Consider the following 18,265-nt stretch of genomic DNA (forward strand, 5'->3'; position numbering starts at 1 on the left):
TGTCCAGTATTTGTCAATTTTACCCCGCTATGTTGGGGGGGGGTTGTAAATAGGGAGTACCTTTGATTAGTTTTGTGACTTTCGTCTTTGTTTTCTTTACCATCTTTTGTTTTGTCGTCAACCAGTACCACCTCTTTAAAATTTCCTGCTGATTCGTTACTGGCATTTGCGTTTTTTTTATCATTTCCTTTCACTATATTCATGGTGAACCGGTGGGCTTGACAAGAGTCGGTTTGTTTGTTCAGGCGTTGAGCTGGGGGATCCCCAATGGATTCGTCTTTTCCCTACAGACTTTTAGATGTATTTGTTCCAACATCTGTACTTTGAGCTGCTGATCATTATTAAATTGATGTGAGATGTCCTTATAATTTTTGGATCTCTCATCCATCGCTGTGACGTAGCCTTCTAAGTATATTAGTTTTGTATGGATCATAGCCTGAATAGATGTATGGTCCTTCAAAGTCTCATGGATCGATTCATATAGTTTTGTGAATGGGGTCAGCACGATGGTAATGGCAAACATAATCGAGAAGATGTCAGGCTTTTTTGTTGGAGTCTTTAGGCGTACGTGTAATCTGGGCTTTCGTTTTAGTTGGGGATAGTGATTTTAGTTGTCGGCTTGATTGCGATCTTCGTGGATTCCTCTTGGTCGTTAGGTCCAAAGACAGTCTTCTGTTTTTGTCGATGTCCTTTCTGTTGGCTTTAGAACCTCTTTGTTCGTCAAACTGTCCCTGTTCTTGTTTTGAGTGCATGTCAAAACTTCGTAGGTTCTTTCCCACTCAGTCAGCATTTATTTTCCTTAACCTTGGGTCTTCCCAGTTGTCCACATTTCGATCTTTAGACTCTTCTAGACTATCTACTAAATTGGCTCGGTTATTTTGCAAATGTGCAAGTGGATCGTAGTAGTGAAATAATCATTCTGCTCAGATCGAGCCTGTGGAGGTTGTGGTGATATCGGGCTGTCTTGGAGCTGTATTACCATTGGATGGCCCGAAGTTTCCTGTGTTGGTAATATAGGGTCTTCAGCAAAACTTTGATACATGATCCAATATTGCGTCGTCTTCTGGTGGCACTCTCTCTTTTCCTGTGGTCTGAAGGGGAAAATCCTCCTCCACGTGCCTGGGCATTTCTTGGTTCGCGAGATCATATACTATAGATCCTTTCGATCGGCCATCTTTGTTATCTCTTAAGGAAACCTGGGCCTCCCTAATGGGTGGTTGGTAGCTTTGTTTGATTGCGCGTCAGATTTGACTTCAAGCCTGCGACTTTTGTACAACGGGTGACATTCTAGTACAGCTTCCAGGATTTCTGAATCTGTTAATTCTGTTCTGATGTTCACAAGTTGCTTGGGTTTAAGTGTGAATAATTTAGACAATATGTCAGGTGGTGTACTCTTTGTAGCTATAAGTCCCTTTGTAAAAAGATTTGTAGGCACATTGTGATTCAAGGGTGCTCTCCATCCTCTTAACTTTTGACTCATTAAGCTAGCATTAATCTGACTTTGTGGGCGTTTCTTAAAGTTGGTTTCCTGATTTGTTTTTGAATGATCTGGTATTTATTTTTCAGACTCCAGCTTCTCATCTAGCCGGCAACCACGAGCAGACACTCCCCCTGGCTCCAGCCCGCCTCCTCCCACTTCCTGGTTCCACGAAGGGACGTGCAGGACCTGCAGCTCCAAGTCTGCCCCCGACAGCAAGAGGGCAATCCTGTCTTCGCGCACCATTGCGGTAACCAACTGGCCGTCCAACCGCGACTCCAGGTCCCCATTCGGCCGATTCCAGCCCCCTGAAACAGACTTCCGCCGCGAGTCACTTACAGCCCCGTCGGGCAGGCGGGGCGTGCGCTCCTCCGCGCTGCAGTCCACTGCCGCCTGCTCCATTATTCCTCAACACAGTAGCCTCTGTCCCCGGGTCATCCTCACGGATCTCCCCTCCGGGGGCACACGGTAAGAGCCGTATGAACATGGGCTGCGGGTTGTTCTTGCTCCGCATTAAAACGGAGATTTTGATGATTCATTGATGTCAGGATGTTGCTTGGGCGGTAAGGAGCGATTTATAATGGAAAGTCCATATTATGATGTGTCGCTGACGGAGATAGGTTTTACCTATCTACGAGATCGGAGACCAGGGACACAGTTCTTTCTATGGTTTCAGGTAGCACGGCTTCTTGTGTTTTTCACTCACCCTCAGGGGTCGATGTAGAGTCCTTAATGGGGGCGAGTGTCATGGACACAAGTGGGTTTTCTAATACATCATCTGTCTTACTTAGTGGAGACAGAAAGGCAGAGTGCCGTTTGTGTCTCCAGTTCGTGGGTATTCCAATGAAATAGATGCTACCCCCCCCCTCCAACTCGGAGCGCTGTATGTGAGTTTAGGCGACTTTTCCTACCTGCAATCAGTGAATCCGCCGGTTGGATTTGCAGGCTGCCCTTCTTGCTCTTGTCCCAAGTACCCATTTCACCAGCGTGGGGGACGCTGTATATTGCCACTTCTTAAGTGTGGTCCAGAAGTTTTATCTGCTCCAGTTTTAGAGTCTCTCCCCGCCACCTAGGGCGACGCTGCCATAGACTGCCTCAGACTGCAGTCGTATCCGCAGTCAGCTCTGCGTCCGCTTCACAGAGATGGTGCTTTTCAAGGGTCCGCCCAGTAAAACAGAGGAAACTGTAGAGAGTCTCCAGCCAGTGACTGCCTCAGACCAAAGTATTGCGCAATAATTTTGGTTTGTGATTTTTGTATTTTGCAAGTCAGGGTTAAAACCTTTAGTTCACGACAGGCAATACATAATTGCCCATTTCTGTAAGACAAGAACTGTAACACAACGTGGTGAAGTGTTGAAATTTAAAACTGTCAACAAGTCCCAGCTTCAAGTGTGTGATTCTGAGCACAAGTCACTGAATATCAAAGTCCCTAATATGCGAAAATTGCCAGCACCTAAATACTTCGAAATTGTCAGCATCCATTTTTCAGAAAGCCAAAGTTTCAAGCTCTCCACTTGCAGTCTTGCATAGCAAACGGTAGTTTAACGCCATTTACTCACTGCTCAGCACTACAGTTAAAAACGCTGAAAGGAATCCCAGGTGTTCCAAAAAACTACAAGTCACCCACAAACCCCGTTTCTAGGTAAACTCCTGAAATCCATAATCTGCACTCAATTACAACACACACGGAAAATATAACATTTTGGACGATTGCCAGCTAAGGTCTTGCTGGTCAGTGGCACAGATGGTAAACTTGGGAAAGGTCCAATGATATTCACAGACTGGTGGATTCACGTACAATGGGGGGCGGGGGGCATGGCCTTGCATGATTGAAGTGCTTTTTTTTAACACTAGAACATCCTTATGGGATGCCTTATGAAGTGTGGTGCTTGACCTGGCAATTCAGTGGTTTCCATTTATTGTTAACCAACAAGATCCCAAATCATTAAAAGGACGCCAAGTTCTCAAATTATTCTCTGTACCTCTGGAGTTCCAAGGGGTTGCCAGGCCCGCCCCCCCCACACCCCCCTTATTTTTAACTTGCATTTTCGGCCCTTTATTAGAATGCAGCGTGGTCATGAGATACAGGACTACGCCTACGCAGAGGATACTCAAAAGCTTATAAACTGACATCCCATCAAAAAAATCCCAATGCACGAAGGCCAAAAATGAGTGGATGGGCATCAACAAACTAAAATTAAACCGTTCTCAGACGGAGGATATTCATTTAAGAGATGTCAAACCCAAGAAATCCCCTCTGCTATGGCCAGACAACTTGGGATGCCTGCACCCCTCAGATCATGTTCAGCAGTTCAAATCCGACTAGCTGGATAGACAACTACTTATTCTCCAATATTCCTTACCAAACTGTTCAAAAGAAAACATCATAATTGTACTTTAACTCATGATATGTTCATTTTATGTTCATTATTCATGAGGAATTACAAGTATGCATAGGCTACCGTAACCCCGTCTACATTGGGGTGCCAAAGAAATATCAGAACATTCTGAGTTTTTATGCCAGGCTTATTTATTCTGAGACGCCCCAGAAGAGCCAGCATCCCAAAGGCTCTCCCCCCAACTGCACTGGTTACCTGGAAGCAAAATGATTACTTTGAAAGCATTATGCGTGCATTTTAAAGCATGCTTCTCAGAAATTCCAGAGTTGAAATGCACGCAATAGGGTGGTAGTTCATTTTTCCACCAGGCCGCCTATGCCTGGAATAGTCAGTCCTCTCCCCCCGCCCCCCCAGTGCTACTGTTAATTATATGCTGTGAAATAACACTACAGTCGACATAAACCCAAAAGCCCCCATACACACAGTTTTGCAAAAAGGAATGTTGGACTGTGTTACAAGGAAACCATTTTTAATGGTTTTGGTCCATTTGACCTACAACATTTTACCTAATCATATTTGATCGAATTTATTTGACATTTTTCGGTCTAAAATGTACCGTTACCCACCCCCATATATACATTTGATCGATTTCAGGTCAAATGTTTAGGTCAATTATGCCAATACCTTTTTAATTGCGTTTATATTTTTAACTGTCAGTGCATAGAGTTATGTTTCAATTAAAAAAGGTAATTATTTTTATCAAATAGCGTTTTCATTACAGGAGAAATTTCCAGAGAAGAAGATTTAGCGTTTGTTACATAGTACACGTCGCTATTAGGCCACTTTCAGCCCTCCATTTTTGCCTATCATTATTATTTCTAGGTTATTTTTATTGTGCACGCCTTAACTACAACAACAAAAACAAAAACAATTAGGTACAATTAGGACTGATGAGCAGATGTCTGCATACCTTTGGAGATCTTCTGAGCGATATTAGTCCTGAAACGTTATCTGGACTGATGGGACTATGGTCCATAGTCCCATATGGGACTATGGAAGTGGAGGGGTTGGGGGTTCATGTCATTGTGCTGAAACTCTGCATCTCCCTGGTTTTACCGGGACTGTCCCTAAATGCCTAATTGTGGCCCTCATGCCACCCAAAGTGTTTCTTATTTAAAAACTGTGTCCTGCTTTGGGGAAAGGAGGGCAAACACTGCCAGAATCCAGCTGCCACTGCAGAGAGATCAAATATCCACAGAGCAATGCTCGTTTGCCAACCTACTTCTACCCTGTTAACAGCAATATGCATCATCTGCTTGGGACATTTTTATGCAGCTAGCAAGGCCTGAATATCAGAGCAAACGTCCCTTTGTTTTTAACAAGCTTGGGTCACAGGGAAATCTAGTTTACATCCAGAGACATGTCCATAATACCGGCCCTATGCAGCCCCTTTCCTACTGATAAGCAGTCAGTAGTCATGGTAATAAAAAATAAAATAAAAATAAAAAAGGCAACTTGTTTTCCTACTTTTATGTTGGTGCATTGTCCAGTTTTACAGGAGAGAGAAAGGTGGCAGGGGATACAACTGAGAATATCTTGCTGGCATAGCAAGGGCAATGCCACAGCATGAAGCTACCAAATCACTAAAATCTCTTTTCCCAAACTTCTCTGCCACACTACCCAATAAGGAGCTTCCAACAATGTTTGCTCCTATCAGAAGCTTTGGAAAAAATAAAAAAAATATCTAAAAAAATAAAGTCGGGGGCCGGGGCTTCTATTTCCAGGCTGTGAAGTGATTTAATTTTTGGGCTATTGCAGGGAAAATTGGGCTACTTTTGACTGCATTTCTGTTTTTCTTTGCATCTGGCACTTTGAAGCTGGATGACCTGAATCCAAGGGTTCTCGAATAAGTGCTGCTGGGAGACTGTAGCGTTACTTACAGGTTCCAAAAATCAAAAACGTGTCCAAAATTATCTTCAACTGGAGTTGGAATACCAAATTATACCCTCCTAGAAAATTTAGGGTAAAGGGCTAACATAACTGCAGCGCTTTTCCTTGCGCTTCCTGCCTCATGACAGCCACTGTACAGTCTCTAAAATCCGAACCGAGCAAGGAGAGCAATAGAATACCGAAGCCGAAAAAGATACTTTGACCACACTCCATAAGAATTTGGAATGCAGATACTGCTGTAATGACATCTGCATTATTGGTTCCCCTAAAAATGCCATTAAAGATAATGCAGAACTTTATGGAAGCCCTGCTGAAGAGAATACATGGGAGATCCTGCTTTCCCTCCACCGCTTCCTCTGTGGTCATCTCATCTTGTGTGTCCTGCAGTGGCCCTGGTGAGCAAGCAGCTTACACCCACTACCCCCTCAGCCACGTTTCTGCTGCATAAGCCACTAGGAAACAAAAAACCTTCCTCTTCAGCACCCGCTTCCTCCCCCCTCAAGAGTTGCTTACAGCACAAAAAGGAACAACTGTGCTCGGGAGCCAAGTTTATTTTTTGTTGAACCCAACTGCCTTCAGCACTTGGCCTGGAGGCCAGATGCCAATAGTATTTTTGCAAAATACTCCCAGGCAATACTAGTAAAGAGCGCCCACACCATCCTTATGCCCCCTAGATGGATTTGCTCAGGACGATAAGTCGAGCTATCACGCTCTTAACGATAATTTCTGCGTGTGGCTGGGGAGGATTCAGAAAAAACGCTTAAACGGGTCTTCCCTGTTAGCAAGCAGAGCTCTCAAACACAGTTGAATTGTTTTAAATTCCTGATCAGTCTGGTTTTATTACAAGGTTGTAGCCCCTGAACCCGGCAACATTTAGACAAACGACTAAACGAGCAGGTGCAATAACAGTCTGGAATGTACAACGTTTTCCATTAGCAAAGCAATCTGATCGAGGCAAGGCACCTCTCTCTCCACGCCCCCCCCCCCCCACTTCCCCAGTAAACTGACGTTTTAACACTTGCTGATATTTTGCAACTCTCCATAGTTTAACTAAAATTTAGTTTCCGGGCTTTCCTAAAGAGCTCAGTGCTTGGATGCACTAAATGATGTTGAATCAAGTTGCACTTAACCAGCAGGGCTACGGATATTTTGAAACAGGAGTATGTATGCCCCATTTGTGGAAGTTGGAGCAAATTGTGTTTGTTTTTCCTCCAAAAAAAAACTACAAAGTAATGCCCAACGGAAATATCTCTTTAGACGAGAATATATATTTTATCTGAAACAGATCTACTTCTTTGCACCTACTAAGGCGTGCACATTTAAGAGTTTTACCTTCAAGTACTTCTTGGTATTGGACTTTAAAAAGATTACTTTTGCGGCTTCAATTCTGCGGCCCTGGAAGCCCAAGGCACAAGAAGGTTGCACATAAAAGCGCGGCATGCTATGCGTCAGGCTTCCAGGGATGCAGTATATAGACAACATGCTGCAGGCCGCCTGATGGAGGCCTGTGGGAGGGAAGAGAGTACCCCAGAAAGGGACCAGCAGGGGATTGGTTGCAAAAGACCCAACCTGCGAATGCAGCCTTTTGTTCTGGAACCCACAGGTTCAGCCTTTTGTAACCGGCCATTAGACATGCATCCAAATAATTAGCGCCTTGCTGTGCCATTGCTCTGCTGATACCACAAATTCGAGCACAGTGTAGCTATGTCTGTCGAAGAAAGCGGTATGTGCGTTTGATTTCCTGATCAATAAAATGAAACGGACAAAAAAAAGAAAAGAATTCTGTTGAGAGTATGCACCCGTTTGTAGGAAGTATAAAAATAAAAAACAGCACACACATTCCCAGCCCGTTTATCCACACACATGGCTGTAAAAAGTATAAACTGCATTTTGGGAGGTATTTAGGTGAAGCCAATATTCACTCTACTGCCCATCACCGGATGTGAAGTTGAGGGGGTCATCTACATAGGAATTATACCATTAAACATCAGTGAAAAGGGCTGGAAATGTTCTAGACAATGAGCAATACTGATAAAACCAAAATAGGACCCCAAGTCCTGACAAGATTGGTAGATTACAATCCTTGTATATCATCCACAAACAAAAATTAGATCAGGATCCCCAGACACACAAACTCCCCTAAAAGCATGCCTAAAGTGAATAAGGAACACAAGAGGCTCAAGCATGAGGGCAAGCAACGTGGGGAGTCAGCAATCTTGGCGGATACTGCAACGAAGAGGAAGACAAAGAAAATAACATTAGTACAGACAATATCTTTAGTAGATTAATACAAAAACTTCACGTGGCTAAGAAAATAACGAACAAATGAGGAGTGTTCAAAAACACTCAGAAGAAACCAAAAGAACCATTTAATGAGATTCGACACCATGGATCGATGGGGTATAAACCTGGAAAGGTCCAGGTGGATGAAATAAAGCATATACTGAAACAGTCACAAGCAAACGCTGGCAAATATCTCGGTGTCAACATTTGTCCCAGATCAAGGACTACACAATCCACAACTGGTAGGGAAGGGTTCGAAATTAATTGATGGAAGCCATTTTGCTTCTGCTTGAAGCCTAGTTCGCTAGGGGTTACTTTTGACTTGCCGGGCCAACTGGTTTCATACAAACACACTTATGTGGTATTAACTTTAGAAAAAGATTGCATCTCATGAGGAAGTATATACTTGCTTGTGCTCATCCAACCTTCAGTTAGAACTCTGTAGGGGATTTATTTGGTTTGAGTAGCAATGTTATTACGGCTTGCCGAAGAGATAACAGGAGTAGCCCTTCGCCAAGGGGATTCTTGCCATAAACTGAGAAGGTGAAATATTACTTTAAACGCCTATTAAAATTCTGCCACTAGCCTATCAGAGCCTACCTAGCGCCTTACCGGGGGGTAGGGCGGATGTGGAGGGGAGAATGGAAGTTTTTGGGGTTTGAGGAGAGATTCATTATTATGAGGTGAGTGATATAAAAAAGGAGAACAGGTCTGCCTGATCATACACATGTGCTTGGCCTACCTCCCCACGTAGTAGCCTAGCCAACAATATTTTACACCCATCTGCTTCTCCATAACTCCATTCCGGAACCAGCCCAACAAGAAAGGTTACTTCCTGATCAGCGCGAGCAAAATTCCTGTAAATTTGGAACAGCCAGACAACCAAAAGAAGAGGGGGTGGGGGGTGAGGAAACAAAGCTGTTGAAGCTGCTTTTCAACAACATTTAATTTCATCTGAGAAAAAACAGAAAAAGCAATTCCATTAATACAAATTCTAAATGTTTCCCCAAAGAGCAGTGCAAGAGGATATAGAAAACACATGGGTCTCAAAATACAGGGCAATCTTCATAGATATGTGTTGTGGTAGGTATTAATGTAAAGTTGCTTGCGATGTCACGAGGGCTGAGAATGTGGAAAGTGGGTGGAGGACGATAGGGGGGAGAGAGCCGGGGAAGGGAAAGAAGGACGCTGTGCCGGCTTGCTGGCGAATAAACATAAGATGGTAGTCAATCACTTCATTTGGCGACAAGGTACCAGTGAAGCAGACAAACGTTGTGCAACTGTCCTGTTGGTGTATAACAGGATTGATGTAAAGTACTTTACAGCCTATGGCTTAGGCACACATCAGGTATGTAAATTAGTTAATGTTTGAAGCGGTACAGGAAAGTTAAGGAAAGACCTGAACTTCCTCAAGCGGCAGGAAAGAAATACACAGATGAAGAACCAGCGTATTATTGCAAGATCTAGTGTTGCACCATCACTGTTCAGTTGTCGGGAATTTGAGGAAAGACCATAGCAGCATCACGTGACATGCAGCCATTTTGAACCAGACGAACTTCGCTGGAGGAAAGGAAGTAGCAGCTACTCTCCTTCGTCCCAGTACAAAGAAAAGAAGAAAAAAAAAAATTCTCATCTGTACTACAGATATTGGAATAAATAAGGGCAATTTTTTGGAATAGGAAAGAAGAGAATATCAAAAAGATTACTTTAAAAAAGTCAAAACAAAAGTGAGACATGGCTATTCGAGGCATAACAGTGCACCCTCCAGAGAGCTTTCTCCCTAATGCAGGTCAACCACCAGTTCCTTGGCTAGACTGGAGAGAATATTGACGCTACTACATTAAAAATGGTCGAACTTGAAGGACTCACACCTGAGAAAAAGAAACTACTCTTATTACATGCTCTTGGCCCAGAAGGTCAACACAAGTATAAGGAACTACATCTACTAACAGATTTAGATGCTGGCGAGATCGATGTACATGAGCGTGTAATAAGACAACTCGACAATTATTCTGCACCAGAGACGAATGTTCCCATCAACAGGTTTAATTTTTATACGAGGGCACAAAAGAAGAGGAAACAGAGGAGTAGGTGTCATCTCTTAAGAAACTAGCTCCTACATGCAAGTTTGGTGCAGGAATAGCAATGGAAGAATTCATATGTGTTCAGATTACAAAATACACTAAAGATTCAGCAATACAAGATAGATTATGGACGGTGGGAGAACCATCCCTACGGCAAGCTCCGACAATTGCTAAACTAATGGAGCACACAGAGATGCTCAAAATAGATAAGAAGGAGGATATACAACAATCGGGTGGTGGCAAGGATGAAGAGATAAATGATCAAGTGTATGTGGCAGTAGTTAAAAAGAAATATGCACAGTGAGAATGAAGTAGAAGGACATATGAAGCAAGGTCTAAGAGCAAAGATCAGGATAGTAATGTGCTTAAGGAAAAGTTTTAAGAAGAGCACATACCCAACAGCGGAAACCAGAGAGAGATGTTTTAGGTGCCGAAGAATATGACATTATGCTTCATCAATAAATTGTCCAGCAATCAACAAAATATGCATGTCTTCTAAAGGTAGAGGGCATTTCGCTGTTGGTTATTCATGAAAGCGGACACGGAGGAGAGTAGTAGTAGTAGTAGTGGTGTGCGAATCCGGCAGGAAGAGTGAACAGGATGGAATAAAGTGCAAAGTAGTGTAGGAGAATTGGCCGCTCAAGCTAATGGTGGATAGTTGCTCACCATATACAATAATTATGGAAAACAAGTGGCAGGAGTTGACATCCAAAGGTTTGAGACAAAGGCTGCACCGTTCAGAGATCGTAATCCAGGAGGTTTTAAAGGGTCAACAATACATTTCATTGGATTTTTTGTGAGCAGTGTGCAATTTAAAGGTTGCACAGCCGAGATCAAAGTTTGTGGCCAAGAAGGATGTAACGTTTTGGGTTGCAAAGAGCGAGACAAATGGGCACATGCGAGCGCCCCTCTGCTTTATGTAGGCAGAAAAGAGAGCAAAAAGATTGGGGCCAGAGACCAAGAAGGAGATGCGTTTCAAACAAAGTTAGATTTGCTGAAAGGATACGCACATAAAATGATCCCAAAGCGATCCCAGTCATAACTAAGGCGGTGAGACCAGTTCCCTTTGCATTGATGAATAAACTGGAAGCAGAATATGACAGGTTGGAGAAGGAAGACGTGATTGAAACTTCACTATAGGTGAGCCCCATTGTGGTAGCAGTAAAGAAAAATGAGAAACTCCGAGTTTGTGTGCACTTAAGAGATTTGAATAAGAGATTTGAATAAGAACATCCAAGTGAACAATTACCCAATGCCCATCATTTCCAAAATGGTGAACTGTAGTGAGGGGGCGAACGTGTTTAACATCTTGGATCGGTCGAATGCTTACCATCAGATAAACTTCAAAGAAGATTGTAGGGACTTGACAGTTTTTAATCACACCGGTTGGTATGTTTCGTTATAAAAGGATGCCTTTTGGGCTTGCTTTGGCAGCAGCCATGTTTGAAAGGGCTACAACTCAGGTGCTCAAGAGCCTCAAAAGGAACATTGGTATATCAGGATGGCATAACTATTTGGGAAAGGAGAAAAAGAACATGATGAAAGATTGGAGATAGTGTTACAAAGTTAGCGGAGAAAGGTCTTAAAGTGGAGAGAAGTAAATGTAAATTTAGAGCAAGGATACCGTCCAAAAATGGATGCTGTGAAAACCGCAAGGATTGCTCCAGCTACCATGAATAAAGATGGTGTAAGATCATGTTTAGGTCTTTGCGAATACTACAGCAAATGTGTGCGTGATTTTGCGCGCATGACTGAACCGATCCGGAAGTTATTGAAAAAGGATGCCAGTTTTGTGCGGGTTGAGAGTTGTATGCAAGCTTTCAATACCATAAAGGACAACATTTGTAGTGCTGTGGAGTTGGATGGGTTTGTGGTCGGTAGAGAGACTAGACTCACGGTGGATGCTAGTGGAGTAGAACTGTGATCAGTGTTGTCCCAGGTGGTAGAGAGACAGGAAAAAGTGATTTGCTATGCCTTGAGAGCTGTTACTGAAGTGGAAAGCAGATACTATATTATAGAAAGGAATTGTTGGCTTGCGTGTGGGGTATACATTATTTCTGCAAATATGTTTGGGGAAGCAAATTTACAGTGTGTACCAATCACAAACCTTTAGGGGAATTATTGGCGGTGAGGAGGTCTGTGCAGGGCTACCCCGAGGTTAGCAAGGCTGAGTGTGAGAATGTAGGGATATGATTTTGCAGTAAGATATGTACCAGGAGTGAAAAATAGAGTAGTTGATTTTCTTTCCCAGTTGATAAGGGTGTTGAAGAGGAAGACCACAAAGAGGAAACTGTAGCAGCAGTTAATGAAGTGGTTTCCAGGGATGAATGGTTGGAGGAAAGGTACTCAAGAGGGTGAGAGTTTACTAATAATGGATGGATGACTAAAAGTGAACTGGATGAGAATGTTTAACCATTTTGGGAAGTTACAAATGAGTGTTCTATGGAAAGTGAGTGTTAGTGAGAGGTGATAAGCTGGTACCACTTGAGAAAGGAATTGACGGAGAAAGCTCATTAAGGTCATCCAGGATCCACCATAACAAAGAGAAATTTGAGGCAAAGTACTGGTGGCCAAGCATGGATTTGATGGTAGAAATGTTTGTGAGAAATTGCTGGCCTTGCCAGAATGCTGACAAGAGTTGTAAGATACAGAAGGAGGAGTACAGTGTAGTGGTCAAACCTGAGGTTGTTTGGGAAATATTGGGTATTGACATTTTGCGACCATATAATAGATAGGGAAGAGAAAAGAGGTTTCTGGTGGTGATGGTAGAGGCTAAGTGGGTCAGGAGCGTTGGACGAGTGAAATAATGAAGTTTCGTGAATAGGTTTTCAGAAGAGAGGGTTAGCCCAAGAGGATAAGTGACAATGGAGTACAGTTCAACAGTGCTGAAATGCAAGAGTATGCACATAGAGTAGGCATTGAGGGGAAGTTGTCAGCGCTTTATCACCCTAAAACAAATGGCAAAGTGGAGAGATGTAATAGAGTTATGGTAGAGGCTGTGGAGAAGGCAGTAAGAAACAATTGGGATGTGGGGACAGCGATTGAGAAGTTATGGTGTGCAAGGACTTTGATAAGCAGGGATTCAGAGAAGTCACCATTTGCGATTATGAGGGGCAGACATCATAACACTATGGTTGACCCTGCATAGGTTAAAATGAAATCATATGCAAGTGAACAACGTAAGATCCAAACTAATTCAAGCGGTGCAAGTTATGGCAAGAGGAGGTTTAAGCCAGGCGAATATGGGAGGATAACGAAAGGTGTGGCTCCTGGTAAATGTGGTTCAAAGTGTTCAGATCCTGTAAGGATAGAAGTATACAAGTCTGTCAGGAATTAAGGTGGGACTGTGTGGAATATGTGCAGGTTGAGTATGCAGAGGTGGAGTTGTAAGTATTTGAACATGTACAAGGGTAAAAGGTTCGATGTGTGGATGGTAGAAGATGGAAAAGAGACAGGGATGGAGAGTAGCAATGATTGTGATGATAGGGTGCAGAAGAATGTCCTGGAAAGAGGAGGTGGTAGCATTGGGGATTGTGGAAGCGGTAGGAGATCTCAAAGACGACCTATTTAGTCCAAGGACTAAATAATGAAATGAAGGTTGTTCACTCCTTTGCTCACGCAATTTTCCATTCCCAGTTCCAAGGACTATTTTAGGTAATGAAGGTTGTTAATTTCTTTGTTCACAACTTGTTCTCTCGCAGTTTTAGATGTCTTTAACTGAGTTTCAATATTCTTGTTGTACGTTTTGTCGGAGGGGAATGTGTTGTGGTAGGTATTAACGTGAAGTTGCTTGTGATGCCAAGAGGGTTGAGAATGTGGATGGAGGACGGTTGGGAGAGAGCTGGATAAGAAGGGAAAGCAGGATGCTGTGCCAGCTCGCTGGCGAATAAACATAAGATTGTAATCCTACTCACGCTGTGTGGTAGTTAATCACTTCCATTATAGCAGCATTGCATGCAGGATCAAGTAACAAATATTCACCAAAGTTCCCAGTAGGCCTGAGGCTGGGTAAATCTCCAAACTGCAGAGCGAGCACAAAAGGAGGAAGCACACAGACGGGAAACATTAAATAGCTACCAAGGAGAACTAAATGGGATAATATCAGCGACAGATGACAAGTAAGAAGTACAATATTTGGCCCTGGATGCAGAGTTCTCCAGGTATCAGACAAGTAATACTAACCTAGAAAATGCAAAATAGTCGCATTTGATAATGAATGAATTACCCTCCCATTACGGTCCACGTAGGTACCCAATATGGAGTTTAAATCACCTTCACCGATGATGCAAACATCCTCAGCCCTCTTCCAAAAGCTGCGCCTGTCCAAATACAAGGACATCCACATGTTGGCCATGTGCATTGATAAGGAGCACTTTCATCCAAATAATATTTCCTCAACACCAGATTCATTGGAGCCAGAAAATTGAAAACGCAGAGAGCAATGCACTATCATCAACCCTCTACTAGGTTATGTGGAATACACTATAGTATCGGCCCCACAAAAGCACCTTGCAGAGGACATACAAGTAGGGGGAGGGGCGGTAGGACAGAAGTCTCTTGCCAAGAAGCAATTTTAATAGCAGTAAATTGCCAGCTTCCTATCTGTTAAGTGTTATGGTTTCGAACATTGCAGCTCATAAAATTAAATATACAAAGGGCATCAAAGCGGTAAGAAGTGCTCTATCCCCAGCTACCATCATGCACAGGACAAAAACACATCTGCGGATGAGTAAACTGATCATGATTAACAGTCGAGTTACTTTGAATGAAACGCCTATTTCCCCACCTGCAACCAGACAGTTCTAACTCAAATCCCAACATAATGGCAAACCATGCTACGAGGTAGCTATGAGCAGCAAATCAAAAAGGGAATACTTCAGCAAGCTTTCACAAACAAGAGTGGACTGTCTGCTACAGCAACATAACATCATAAAAGAAAGCATTTTCCTGATCATACAGATGTAATAAAGATGGCAGCTAAGCCTGTACGCCAAGCTTGCACTCAAAGTTAATGCACTGACACAGCAAGGCAGAAATATATGACAAGGATCACCAGCTTTTTGCAGAAGTCCAATAGATCTAGGTGAATAGGAGGCCAACTGGTGACCAGAGTCAGAAGAGCAAAGGAAGGATGGCAATTAAGCAATGTTACCCAGACATATGGGGAAACAAGCTCTTAGGAGGCTGCAAACCTGAGATATGGGCCAGTGACGTATGGTTACAGTTTAATTGGCGCAGTATTGTCCTGGAGCTCCAGACAACTTAACTACTGTGCTTGAGGTAGGTGGAAAAGGATAAAAAGAGGATTCACTGTGGGGAGTCTGGAGAGCAGCAAAGCTCCGCAGGAAAGGGTGAAGACATGGTGGGTGAGCAGGATACTGGTGAGGAAGATGGAGAAGGACAGAACGAGACCTTGAGGCAGGCCCCAGCAGCAAACAAGGAATGCAGTCCGAGAGGAGGATTTAGAGAAACAGACCTGGGGCACTAAGCAGTCACATAGTGCGCCAAAGAGGAGGAAGTAGATTGACAGTTAAGTGGGAGGGAGCATCGACTGCAGCAGCATCCTGGAGGCCCATGGAATCCTGAGGGACATCAGAATCCAAGTCTGCTTCCCAAGTATTAACCCAAAGCATACGATTTCAAATCGCTCCAAGTATTCCAAACAAGGTGCCAATTCAAAACATTTAAGGGTCACCTTGGAATTCCAAGGAGAATAAAAGGTAATTGTGGCCATCTACTGTGTGGGCAAAAGTGAAGTGGATTGATCGCAATGGTGATCGGGAACAAGGCAGTCCTTCCAAAATTATGTTTTTAAAGTTCTGCCCTGATGATGTAATTAAATTAGCTTGCATTAGTCCCCCATACAGACCCTAAAGGTGGTCCTTTGATATGATTCGCTCCGTAAACCATATCTACACAAGTTTACTCGCTTCTCACCTCGCTTGAATTCCTCCAACACTGCGTCAAGTTTAGTGTCATTGAAGACAAAGTGTAGAGGGTGGTTGTAGAACTTCGTGATGGTGCTGAGAGGCGTACAGTCATCGGGATCAACCATGCTCAGGTCCTTCACGTACAGTATGTCCACAATGTTGGACCGCTCCTCCTCGTAGACAGGGATGCGGGTGTACCCACACTGCATAATCTGAGACATTGTGTTGAAGTCCAGAAGAGCGCATGTACTCAACATGAAGCAGTCTCGCACAGGTGTCAAAATGTCCTCCACTGTTTTGGTTCGTAGGGCACCCTTGCTGAATTCCTCCTTGACAAATTCATTGTACGGGTCGCTAGAGCGAACCATGTCCACCACCTTCTCGCGTAAAAGACATGAAGAGACATCATGGCGAAAGACAAGGTCCAACAACTTCCCAAGCGGAAAAGAGAGCGGAAAGGTAAATGCCATACACAAGCGTGTCAGCCATAACATATGGGCACCAAGAAGCAAGCCCCAAAGAGAGGCAAGCACAGCAGGGGCCAACTCGCCTGCCAGCAGCAAGCAGCCCGCCGCCAAGAAGATGGCAGGCACCGGCATGCCGAGTGCCAGGTGCAGCAGGACAGCAACTGCTGCGTTGGCCACCAACGCTGGCAACAATGTGGCAACAAGGATCACTGTGCCGCAACGTCGCAGCCGCTCCAACCGCTTAGCACGGCGGCGCTCGGTCTGTGACCCAAACTCACGAAGCACGCGCAACTCCACTGGGTCCAGAGAAAGGACACTAAGTTGCAGTCCGCGCGCCAGTCCAGACAGAGCAACCCCTACAGCCACTAGCACCCCCAGCAGCCAAGGTGCCGGGGTCGGCACTGCCTTTGCATCAATGACCACGACAGCACCTGCAAAGGCGACCCATGGCTTATCGTGAGCACCCCTTGTGCAAAGGTGGTAAAGACCACTGGGCAACCCCTCCGGAACTGTCACGGTTACCAATCCCCACTGCATGCCCAACTCCTGTGTGCCCAACTGTATAGGGCCCTCGCCCTGGTCCCCCAGTCCGCTGCATATCGGACCTCCGCCGCCCCCTGCAAAGCCTAGCCATGGCCAAGAGTTGTTGAGGAGACCCTCACCCTGGAGGCTCAAACGGAATGATACGCCAGGGGTCGTAGTAATTACCCCTAATTTCATGGAAGCCCTGCTGTGATCATTCAGCTGCACACCCTGCAGAACAGGAGGTGGGGCCTGGGCCGCGGGGCCCGCCGGGAACAATGCCAGCACCAGTAACCGACAGCTCCAGCCACAAGCCGCAAACTTAGTCCAGCCATCCACCGCCATCTTACGTGGGGCAGAATGGGTATAGTTGTGGTCCGCCCCCTCTACCGTTCCCCATTGGGTCGAGAGGGGAAGAGAACCACCAATGAGAAAAGAGGTGGACGATACCCAGAATGACTGTAGAGGCAATGGAAAGCAAAGACGGCTCAGAAGGCATCACGTACTGAACTGACTGATAAACATATTTCCGGTTGAAAAGAAGAGTGAGAAGAAAGCCTTTAAAAAAGACCAAATGCTTCTGCAAAATTCAGTCACTAACATAAAAATACCAAACACTTTACCTCAATCATGTGGATGTACATATAGTTATATAGTATTGTCATTACATTTAAAACATATTTTATTTAATAGTTGCATATGATTTAATTATCTCTAAAATTATATAGATTGTTATAAAAGAAACATGGCTAATTGTGTTTGCCGGTTTCTAATAAATAAAAAGGTCCCATGGTAGCGGCCATCCGTAATTGCTGCCATTGAGTATTCCGGACCTGTGATTCAAATCTCCATGCTGTACATACTCTTAAAGGGGCAACCCACAATTACCCGAGTAAGCTCTTGTAAACAAGATCGTGCGGGGCGGGGTTTACTTTTTAGCCTGACATTGACCTCACTCACCCCCTTACCCTGCCCCGAAAATGTGTTTGATCAGGCGGTCAACCATGTCTTATATGCGAACCCTCTGGTTAGGAGGAAGACTCCGGTGCGTTTAGCTACATTCATCTTTTTTGGTTTTGAATTTGTGTGGGTTTGCTAGAGTTGGGAGTGCCAAGGAATTCTTTGGGAGGCCGATCCAGGGTCTGTTGTGGTCATAGACCTGCACTGACACCCGGAAAAAGAGGGGGCGGGTCCGTTTTGGACGGGGAATAAA

The 18,265-nt window shown here is 44.2% G+C and overlaps 1 protein-coding gene across 2 annotated transcripts in view; it reads right to left on the reverse strand.

The window, feature by feature from the left end:
• The window catches only part of CNNM3 (cyclin and CBS domain divalent metal cation transport mediator 3), a 288,143-nt gene extending 270,723 nt beyond the window's left edge, over window positions 1–17,420 (reverse strand). For both annotated transcript variants that reach the window (XM_069619067.1, XM_069619068.1), the window contains exon 1: window positions 16,071–17,420. In XM_069619067.1, the coding sequence (XP_069475168.1) occupies window positions 16,071–17,397 (1,327 nt within the window). In that variant the 5' untranslated portion in view covers window positions 17,398–17,420. The remainder of the gene's footprint in view (window positions 1–16,070) is intronic.
• Between the last annotated feature and the right edge of the window lie 845 nt (window positions 17,421–18,265).

The sequence above is a fragment of the Ambystoma mexicanum genome, chromosome 10 (genome assembly GCF_040938575.1).
Source record: "Ambystoma mexicanum isolate Mex_15411 chromosome 10, UKY_AmexF1_1, whole genome shotgun sequence".
NCBI lineage: Eukaryota > Metazoa > Chordata > Amphibia > Caudata > Ambystomatidae > Ambystoma > Ambystoma mexicanum.